General features: G+C 45.1%; 1 protein-coding gene across 2 annotated transcripts in view; it reads left to right on the plus strand.

Annotated features, from left to right (window-relative positions):
- The first annotated feature begins 5,814 nt into the window (after positions 1-5,814).
- VPS35L (VPS35 endosomal protein sorting factor like) overlaps positions 5,815-11,354 on the plus strand; it is a 142,933-nt gene continuing 137,393 nt past the window's right edge. The window contains exon 1 of one of the 2 annotated variants that reach the window (XM_032242833.1): positions 5,815-5,835. Coding sequence is in view for 1 of the 2 variants with exons in the window: in XM_032242832.1 (XP_032098723.1) it covers positions 6,224-6,240 (17 nt within the window). In the remaining variant the exon portion in view is untranslated. Of the gene's footprint in view, positions 5,836-6,202; positions 6,241-11,354 lie in introns of those variants that run through there. The other variant, XM_032242832.1, reaches the window with a different exon arrangement.

Here is an 11,354-nt window from a genome sequence, read left to right on the forward strand (position 1 = left end):
ACTTGGGAGGCTGAGGCAGGAGAATCGCGTGAACCTGGGAGGCAGAGGTTGTGGTGAGTCAAGATCCCACCACTGCACTCCAGCCTGGGCAACAAGAGCGAAACTTTGTCTCAAAAAAAAAAAAAAAAAAAGATCTTTCTGTGAAGGGTAGCAAATTTGGGGAAGACAGCACAATCTTCTTGAATGTAGCTCTGGGGAATGCATTATTACATCCATTTCTGTAAAATAAGAATAATGTGTTGCATGCAGTTATATTTTCTATTTAGTCTATATATTTTCTTTCTTTGTAGTCTGTTTTTTCTAGCATGCTTGATTTAGGAGAGAATAAAGGGCTATATATAATAAATCCAGATTTCAGGATAAGATTATTGCCTGGTTAAAATTCTGCATTAAAGACACCCATGTTTAAGATTTTTCATCACTAACCTATCCATTAAAAGTATCAATTGGCCAGGCAGGGTGGCCCATGCCTGTAATCCCACCACTTTGGGAGGCCGAGGCAGGTGGATCACCTGAGGTCAGAAGTTCGAGACCAGCCTGTCCAACATGGCGAAACTCCATCTCTACTAAAAATACAAAAATTAGTTGGGCGTGGTGGTGCATGCCTGTAGTTCCAGCTACTCGGGAGGCTAAGACTGGAGAATCGCTTGAGCCTAGGAGGCAGAGGTTGCAGTGAGCAGAAATTGTGCCACTACACTCCAACCTGGGCCACAGAGCGAGACTCCATCTCAAAAACAAAAAAGTCTCAACCAACAAATATTACCAAAAAAACATGACTTCATGAGAGAGAATGTCACTATTAATTTGTCATACCAGTTCCGAAAAGGGCTTTGTGCTTTTCACATAAAATTGGGACAGTGTATATTTAATCTAATGTAAATTTTAAAGAGATACTGGTATTTTGAAAATGCAGCCTATGTATATTCTTAATATCATTTTAAGAATATGGAGATGAAGATTGTTTTCTCCAATATTCTGTGCCATTTTAAATTTAACTTTGATATCCAGCTATAGACCAAAATAATAATCCACCCTGGGTGTAAACTTGATTTTCTTTATTGAGATGTATCATGTATTGAATGACTGAACCAGAAAATTAGAAGATGGTAAAAAAAAGTCCAAGTTACCAAGTATGTCAAATTATCCTCTTAATATGATAAACTGTGCTTTATCATTCTGAAAACTCAGGATATAGCTTATTCATAGCATTGTGGGTCTCTCCAGTAAGAAAGATGCTAAAAGTTTTGTGTATATTTTTTTGTGTGTAATGCAAATTAGTTAAAACAAATAGTATGTTTTGGAGAAAGTTAAAACTAGCTTTAGATTAAGGATGAGAAACTTGAGTGTGTTTTTAATTTAAAGATAAAAGCGTGTGTTTTACACATTTTTTTTGGTGTTCATAGCTTTTTCTTATACAAGTGCCAGACACTGTTTTGTGCTTTTGATGGATTTTTATTTATATACATTTTTTTGCTTATTTTTACTTCAAGTTGGAATGTTCATTAATGTAAATTGTATTTATTTTTATACTTTTATTTTCACTAGTTTTGCTTCTAGGCAAAAAGCAAAATAAACTTTTCATCTTAAAGAAAATCTAGTTTGATTGTTTTTATTTACCAGGGAAAAGACTATTAATAAATAGATAGGCCAGGCATGGTGACTTATGCCTGTAATTCCAGCACCTTAGGAGGCCAAGGTGGGCAGATCACGAGGTCAGGGGTTCAAGACCAGCCTGGCCAACATGGCAAAACCCCATCTCTACTAAATACAAAATTAGCCAGGTGTAGTGGTGCATGCCTGTTAATTCCAACTATTTGGGAGACTGAGGCAAGAGAATCACACATGAGCCTGGGAGGCAGAGGCTACAGTGAGCCAAGATCATACCACTGCACTCCAGCCTGGGTCACAGAGTGAGACTTATCTCAAAAGAAAAACAAAATAAAAAAGAAATAGGTATTAGCCAGGCATGGTGGTGCACATCTGTGGTCCCAGGTACTCTGGAGGCTGAGGCAGGAGGATCACTTGAGCCCAGGAGTTCCAGGCCACACCATTGCACTCCAGCCAGGGTGACAGAATGAGACTTTGTCTCAAAAAAAAAAAAAAAAAAAAGAAAGAAAATAGATACTGAAAAATATTTGTCTAAAACAAATATTGTATATAATCACTCTTAATTACAAGTTCGGTGAAAGATTTATCTCATTATTTAATATGTCACCTGGGCCGGGCACAGTGGCTCATGCCTGAAATCCCAACACTTTGGGAGGCTGAGGCAGACGGATCACCTGAGCTCAGGAGTTCAAGACCAGCCTGACTGACATGGTGAAACCCCATCTCTACTAAAAATACAAAAGTTAAGTCAGGTGTGGTGGCAGGCACCTGTAATCCCAGCTACTTAGGAGGCTGACAAGAGAATTGCTTGAACCCAGGAGGTGGAGGTTGCAGTGAGCTGAGATCGTGCCACTGCATTCCAGCCTGAGTGGCAAGAGTGGAACTTAGATACATATATATATTTCCTCTTGTTGCCCAGGCTGGAATGCAATGGCACGGTCTCGGCTCACTACAATCTCTGCCTCCCGGGTTCAAGCGATTCTCCTGCCTCAGCCTCAGGAGGCATATAGCTATACCAGTGCTTAGTTCGGCATTTTGAGTTTGCATGAGTTGGACTTTTCAGAAGATAAAAATCTCAAGCTGGAAATGTCTTATTAAGAGAGAAGCCTGCTAAGGGAAGGAGAGGGAGAAAAGAGAATGCAAAGGTTGGAGCTCACATCAAATCTGTTAATTTGCACAGCTTTAAGAATTTTTCTGGGGTCAGTTGGGGGGAAATAGGGGAGGGACGGTGGGGGGTGGGAAGCTGGGGAGAGATAGCAAGGGGAGAAATGCCAGATGTAGGTGATGGGGAGGAAGGCAGCAAATCACACTGCCACGTGTGTTCCTATGCAACAATTTTGCATGTTCTTCACATGTACCCCAAAACTTAAAATGCAATAAAAATAAATGGGGAAAAAAAAAAAGAATTTTTCTTTCGTTACTGCCTAATCATGTAATGTGAGTGTAGGAAATGGCTAGTTATTCTGCCCTCTTACTGAGGAGATGTTGCATGTGATAACCTGTAAGGCTGTGTGGGAAGAGCCCCTCGCTTTCCCCTGGCCACCCTTTAACCCTTGTTCACTCCCTGTGTTGGGAATAGCAGGCAGGACTGGAAATACCTTCTTACTCATACTGAGCTGAACACTGGAGGGCCCGTTCTGGAGATGATCGTTTTCCCTGTCATAGGTCACCATCCCATGAACAATCACAGACCACCACCTGCAAATGAAAACTAAGAGTTATAAAAACATTGAATGCTGTCTCTCTAAGAGACCATAATGGATACCTAAGCAGGTTATAAAAATAATTTTGGGGGCTGGGTGTGGTGGCTCACACCTGTAATCCCAACACTTTGGGAGGCCAAAGCGGGTGGACCACCTGAGGTCGGGAGTTTGAAACCAGCCTGACCAACATGGAAAAACCCTGTCTATACTAAAAATACAAAAAATTAGCCGGGCATGGTGGCACATGCCTGTAATCCCAGCTACTCAGGAGGATGAGGCAGAAGAATTGCTTGAACCCGGTGGGCAGAGGTTGTAGTGAGCCGAGATCATGCCATTTCACTCCAGCCTGGGCAACAAGAGCAAAACTCCATCTCAGAAACAAAAATTCTGTCAGGGTGAGGTGGCTCACGCCTGTAATTTCAGCACTTTGAGAGGCCAAGGCGGGAGGATCATGAGGTCAGGAGTTCGAGACCAGCCTGATCAACACGGTGAAACCCTGTCTCTACTAAAAATACAAAAATTAGCCAGACGTGGTGGCATGCATCTGTAATCCCAGCTACTCTGGAGCCTGGGGCAGGAGAATCCCTTGAACCTGAGGGTGAAGTTGCAATGAGCTGAGATCATGCCACTGCACTGCAGCCTGGGCAGTAGAGCGAGACTCTGTCTCAAACATAAAAATAATTCTCATTATTTATTTATTTACTTTTTTGAAACTGAGTCTCGCTCTTGTCGCCCAAGCTGGAGTGCAGTGGTGCGACCTCGGCTCACTGCGACCTCAGCACCCCCCACCATACCTGACTAATTTTTGTATTTTTTAGTAGAGACAGGGTTTCACCATGCTGGACAGACTGGCCCCGAACTCCTGACCTCAGGTGATCCGCCAACCTCGGCCTCCCAAAGTTCTGGGATTACAGGTGTGAGCTACCACGCCCGGCCTAAAAATAATTTTTAAAAACAAAGGAGACCTTTAGTCATCGAACACGGAAAAACTGGGATATGGTATGGTTGGAATCACATCATTAGGTTCTAACAGCTGAGGGCAAATATCGTGCCTGACCAAAGTTAGATCTGACAGTAAAATATTACCTTTCACTTTATTTGTTCTTTTCTTTGGTCAGCGTTTCTCCATAGCCCTCACTTCTTTAATTTCTCAAGGATATGGACAAAGTTGCCACCCAAAGCATGACTTCTCAGCCTCTGGTGGCAAAAAAAAAATCCCTTAGTTATTCACACTTTCCATAAAGTTAACTTGTTTCAGGATTACTTCCTATGATCTGTTTCCGAGGCCTTACGTTAATCAGTTTGGTTGAGTCTGTGTAAAAGCATATCATACTGCCCTGTTCTATGGCCTCCTGAATTACATGGTACCTACCCTCCCACCTGCAACTGCTGCCATCCTTTACGTGTCTGAAGGGACCAGCAGCAGCAGGATCGCCTGGGAACTTGTTAGAAATGCAGAAGCCCAGGCCCACCCTAGCTGTGACTCAGAATCTGCATTTTAATAAGGTTCTCAGCTGAGTGGTGTCCACATTCAGGCAAGAGAAGCACTGCTTTGTGATAGGTTGCACAGTATGCTGCCTTGGAGAGAAACGCTGTGGAAACACAAAGATCACAGGAGTACCATATGATTCTTTTCTCTGCTCCATGATAATATGGCTTCTGTGGAGTGCTGGCCATTTGCCAGGCATTTTATAATCCTTTCCCTTCACTTTAAAGTCAAAGTTACCCTAATTTCACAGATGAAAAAGCTAGGAGTCTATGCAAAACTACAACCAGAGTTGAAAGCGTATTCTAATTGCCTTTTCTAGAGGAGTTCTTTTGAGAATCTGTTTTCCTGACGTCTGCAAAAAAAAAAAAAAAAAAAAAAAAACTTTAAAGTAAAATTAAAAAATAATAAAAAGTAGGGTCAGATGCTGCCTTGTGATTAAATGACTCCCATTGCAGTATTTGGAGTTAGAGTTCAAATCCCAGTTCAGTCACTTGCTACTGGCCTGGTACAATTCACCACACTTTTTTTGAGCCTCATCTTCTCTAAAATCAACACCAATGGTATTTCAGAGGTTTGTAGTGAAGAAAACATGAAGGGTGCATGCAAAGTGCCTGACACACAGAGTTAAGCATTTAGTAAATGGTAGCTGTTTTGAAAATATCCTGATTCACCCACTTTTTAAATAAACAGAGGGAACACTAAAGCCCGTATGTTCTGTGGTGGAAATGGATATCCACTTTCCTAGAAACACTGCTTTGCCAAGTGGGACGAAAGGCGAACCCCAATTTCCCCACGTGCAATAGCTGCAGTCAATCATATTGGATCTAGGGCAGCCCTTGGTTGCCAGTCGTGCGAAGGGCACTCTGGCAGTGCCTAAAGCGCCCGCAAAGCAGTGGGTAAAGCGGCGGCCTAGAGGGGGCGTGGCTGACCCACGCCAAACAGCGCATTAGCGGCAAAACCACGTACTGGCTGAACCCCAGTTTGCGTCTTCGCTCTGCCGGCTTCTGGAGTCCTTTCCACCCCTAGAGGGCGCAGGTGGGTTAAGCAGCAGTCATGCCCTTCACCATCATAGCGCCCGGAGGCAGGACCACCCGGCCCTGTAGTCAGCTGCCCTTTACAATCATGGCTCATAGAAACTCTGCGGCACGCTACTAGAGGCCGACGCTGCTCCTCAAAAGCATGGCGCAGGCGGAAGTCGTAACCTGGGCCGTCCTGAGCAGGCAGCTGCCCCTCTTAAGCATGGCGCCCGCAGAAGGTCCGTTCGGACTCTGCGGGGCGGGCAGATGCCCTTCACAAAGATGGCGGTCAGGGCAAGCGAGGCGGGGCGGGGCGAGGCGGGGCGAGGCGGGGCGGGGCGGGGCGGGGTCTGGACGGCGGAAGCCGGGCCGAAGGCCCCAGAACAAGCGGTCATGTGACTGGGAAGATGGCGGTCTTCCCTTGGTAAGTTAGCAGCAGCGGCCGCGATTCGGGGAGGGGCTGTCCTCAGTTGTGTCGGAGTCTGTCTGGGTCTGAGAATGTGAATTCCTCTCTGTCAGGTTCTGGTGGTCGACTGCCCACCCCTAAGTTGTCTTGACCGTAGAATCTCTGGCCGCTACTGCGGTCCAGCGGAGCAACCTGAAGCCAGACTGGCGGGTTCTTGGTTCTCTCCCAGTCTGCTGCCTCTCTGCGGCCTTCCACGGCCCCCTGTCCATTCATTCCCTAAAGAAAACTTGAGTTTCCCGGCTTCCGCGTCTCCAGAAGTTGGCGCGGGTTGAAGGGAATGGTGGACTCGGCTCTCAGTCTAGACGAGTTGGCAGACGTGGCTGTCGGTCAGTTATCCTGAGCTGCCCTGTTCACCTGGAGACTTGCTTTTCTCACCTGTGAAATGGCCGCTATTCATCCTACTCTAAGCAGAGCCCTCAGACGTATTCCTTGGCCTCAAGGAGCTGAGAGTATAACGGTGCAGACACACAATAGAGGGATGTCCAAAGAAGGCATTCGGATGAGATACCGAGAAGGAAGCGATTATCCCCACCTGGGGGCTAGGGGAAGACTTCAGAGAGGAAGAGTTAAATTGGGTCTTGGAGGATAAATAGGAGGTCAGCACAGGTGAGGGCTTGGCGTGTGCCAAGATTGGCAGGCCCGTAAGTCCCCTGTGGTTGGAGTAGCTGGGAGTGACTGAAGCTTCAGCGTCCAGCAGGTGGTAAGTGTGTAAGTGAAGAACTTGAGCAAGTTGTGTTGGTGATGGTGGGATTTGGGGACGCGGAATCTCTCCTGCGTCTCAGAAGGTGAGATAATTTACTTTCTCTTCTAATGATGTGAAGTAGCTTAGATTCAATGAGCGAATGAAAGACGTTAGAAGTAGGTACAACCTTCTGATTTTGTGCTTGATAAACAGCTGATTTTGCTTTATTCGTTTCACTTGCCCAACCCTTAGGGGACTGCTTTCTTGGCACACTACATCAGCATTGAATGCGTCTGAGCACTTCCACGTCCTGAGTTTTCCTTCAGTTAATAGTCGTGCTGGCTGGGCGCAGTGGCTCACGCCTGTAATTCTAGCACTTTGGGAGGCCAAGGCTGGTGGATCACCTGAGGTCAGGAGTTTGAGAACAATCTGGCCAACGTGGCGAAACCTCATCTGTACAAAAAATATAAAAATTAGCCGGGCGTGGTGGTGGGCGTTGTAATCCCAGCTATTTGGGGAGGGTGAGGCAGGGGAATTGCTTGAACCTGGGAGGCAGAGGTTGCAATGAGCCAAGATTGCCGCACTGCACTCCAGCCTGGGCAACAGAGTGAGACTGTCTCAAAAAAAAAAAAAAAGTCATACTGGCTTGACCAAAAAGCTAACCAAAAACATGAGAAACATTTGGCTTCAGTGGATTTATCTGGAGTTTTGCAATCAGAAAATCCAGGAAGATGCTCTGTTAATCACTGCATCCTGGTACATTTTTGCCTTTGGCATTTTAATTTTATATTACAGCAGGAAAACAGATGTCATAACACTTTGAGTGTTTAGGGTCTCTAAAGTTCCTAATGCGGCCCTGCTCTAATTTTTTTTTTTTTTTTTTTTTTCTGAGAAGGAGTCTCGCCCAGGCTTGAGTGCAGTGGCTGAGATCTTGGCTCCCTACAACCTCCGCCTCCTGGTTCAAGCAATTCTTTACCTAAGTCTCCTGAGTAGCTGGCATTACAAGCGCTCACCACCACGCCTGGCAAATTTTGTATTTTTAGTAGAGACAGGGTTTCTCCCTGTTGGTGAGGCTGGTCTTGAATTTCTGACCTCAGGTGATCTGCCCACCTCAGCCTCCCAAAGTGCTGGGATTACAGGCATGAAACACCGCTCCTGGCCCATGCTCTGAACATTTCTTTTTGTAGTGTGCATTCACCTTTCAGTTTCCCTACTAGACTTCTCCTTAAAAGTTAAGGGGATTGGCTGGGTGCGGTGGCTCACACCTGTAATCCCTGCACTTTGGGAGGCTGAGGCGGGCAGGTCACCAGAGGTCAGGTGTTGCAGATCTGCCTGGCCAACATGGTGAAACCCTGTCTCTACAAAAATACAAGAAGTAGCTGGGCATGATGGCAGGTGCCTGTAATCCCGGCTACTCGGGAGGCTGAGGCGGGCGGATCACCTGAGTTCAGGAGTTCCAGATCTGCCTGGCCAACATGGTGAAACACTGTCTCTACAAAAATACAGAAAGTAGCTGGGCATGATGGCAGGTGCCTGTAATCCCAGCTACTCGGGAGGCTGAGGCGGGAGACTTGCTTGATCCCCAGGAGGCGGAGGTTGCAGTGAGCCGAGATCGCCATTGCACTCCAACCTGGGTGACTGAGCAAGACTCCGTCTCAAAAAAAAAAAAAAAAAGTTAAAGGGACTGAGTTTTGTTCATCTTTGTATCTGGAGCCTAGAACGTGCTGGTGAGTACTGAATAGTATTTACGAATGAATGAGGAAACTGAGGAGGACTGCAGAGGAGAAATGAGTTTCTGTCATTAAATTTACTTTATCAAGCTCTTATACCACACTTAGTGTATAACGTGTAACGTCATTCAGTTCTTATAGCAACCCCATGTTTCAGATGCGGAAATAGAGGCAGAGAAATGAAGCAGTTTACTTAAAATCATTAGCCCCGCAAGGGACAGCTGAGGTTTGGAAGCCAGAGACTGTGATTGTAATCATCCTGGTCAGCTGGACCTCAAATCTATATCCTGGGCTGAGGTTTCTGGCTTGCGGGGTTCGCCAAATCTCACTGCCTTGCCATGGGTCCCCCAAGGAATGCCTCTTTTTACCACACTTTTTGCTATTCCTGCTATATTTTGGCCTGGCTAGGAGATGAGATGTCCTGTATACACTGGATCACATTTTCTGTTTAATCCTGTGGTTATGGCACACTTGGAAAGTGTGACCACCCTTTGGGCCAGGGGAGGTGGCTCATGCCTCTAATTCCATCACTTTGGGAGGCCGAGGCCGGTGGATCACTTGATGTCAGGAGTTCGAGAGCAGACTGGCCAACATAGTGAAACGCTGACTCTACCAAAAAAATTAAATTCCCTGTGTATGGTGGGACATGCCTGTAGTCCCAGCTATTCAGGAGGCTGAGGCAGAGGTTGTAGTGAGCCAAGATTGAGCCACTGCATTCTAGCCTGGATGACAGAGTGAGACTCTGTCTCAGAAAAAAAAGAAATACCAACCTTTGGAGTCAGAATCTCTACATCATTTTAAGAGAGGGGTGTGTGTGTGTGTGACTCTGTCTCAGAAAAAAAGAAATACCGACCTTTGGAGTCAGAACCTCTACATCATTTTAAGAGAGGGCATGTGTGTGTGTGTGTGTAAGAAAAAGCTGTGTGGTCTGATTATGTGATTAGTAACCAGAAAATTACTTGAGAATTAAAATAGCTGGGCAAAGCATTTAGTGGATTTTGGTGTTTCCAGTATAAGGAGATTAATTTGGTTAATCATAGTGGGATTTCTGTGCATTCATACTGTCAGAAGTAAATAATTTAAAAATAGGCAGTTTTCAGCCTTTAATGTGCATATAAACCACCTGAGGATTTAGTTAAAATGCAGATTGTGATTCCATAGGCCTGGGGTATTTCAGCCCGCCCAGGTAATGTAATTGCTGGTGATCTGTGAACTGCACTTTGAGTAGCCAAAGGGTAAGCTCAGCCAAGAGTGGAGGTGTGAAATAGTGGCTTTTTTTCCTGTGGCAGGTGCCAGTGATCCAGACAAGCCCTTTGCATTGTTGGGGGTTGGAATTATGGGGACTTTTTACCACTTTATAGCACTATGTTAGCAAAAAGAAAAGGAATGATTTTTGAGAAAACGCCCACAGGAGGTCGCTGTTATCCTTACCAAAGACCCAGGGATTCAAGAAAATCCTTTAACATCTCAAATAAGGATCCGAGAGCAAATTTGAGGAAATAAACAAAGAGGTGGTAGAAAATCAAAATATGATGGTTTACAGTGGGCTTTCAGGAAGAAAATTTTTTTCTAAGGTTTATTTCCAGAAGCAGTATTTTTTATTTTTTTTTTGAAATGGAGTCTTGTGCTGTTGCCCAGGCTGGAGTACAATGTAGCTGTCTTGGCTCACTGCAACTCTGCCTCCCAGGTTCAAGCGATCCTCGTGCCTCAGCCTCCCGAGTAGTTGGGATTACAGGTGTGTGCCACCATGCCCGGCTAATTTTTTGTGTGTTTTTAGTAGAGATGAGGTTTCTCCATGTTGGCCAGGGTGGTCTCAAACTCCTGACCTCAGGTGAGCCAGCTGCCTTGGCCTCCCACAGTGTTGGGATTACAGGCATGAGCCACCTTGCCCAGCCCAGAAGTATTTTTTCACCACCATTTGCCGCCCCCTTCCTTTCTTCCTTTTTTTTTTTTTTTTTTTTCTTTCTTTCTTTCTTTCTTGAAGTGGTGTCTCGCTCTGTCTCCCAGGCTGGAGCGCAGTAGTGCCATCTCGGCTCACCGCAACCTCCATCTCCCAGGTTCAAGCAATTCTTCTGCTTCAGCCTCCTGAGTAGCTGGGATTACAGGCACCTGCCACCACACCTAGCTAATTTTTTTTTGTAATTTTTAGTAGAGATGGGGTTTCTCCATCTTGGCCAGGCTGGTCTTGAACTCCTGACCTTGTGATCCACCTGCCTTGGCCTCCCAAAGTGTTGGGATTACAGGTGTGAGCCACAGTGCCAGACCTCCCCTTTTTTTAAAAAAAATAAAATTCATTTTAAAACTTGGCTCTTTTAAGAGACATAGACATATACTTAATTTTTAAAGTTCTCAACATGACCTATTGATAATCTTTGGAATTAATGAGTTGGTTTCTGTTGCTGCTCTCACTTTTGACAAATTAGCAAAATTTGAACAGCCTCTGCTTCTTCATCTGAAAAATGGGTATAGTACCTACATTGTTGGGTTGATGAAATGAGGAAATGGAGGTAATGGCTGGCCTGGACCCTGCTATATAGTAAGTGCACAATAAGTAAGAACTGTTATTTGAGTATTGCATATGAAGTTATATTTCTGTTTTGATCTAGCGTTTGTTCAGCTGTTGATTTGTCAGTAATTTTTTTTTTTTTTTTTTTTTTTTT

The sequence above is a fragment of the Sapajus apella genome, unplaced genomic scaffold (assembly GCF_009761245.1).
Source record: "Sapajus apella isolate SASKATOON/1434 unplaced genomic scaffold, GSC_monkey_1.0 scaffold51, whole genome shotgun sequence".
Lineage (NCBI taxonomy): Eukaryota > Metazoa > Chordata > Mammalia > Primates > Cebidae > Sapajus > Sapajus apella.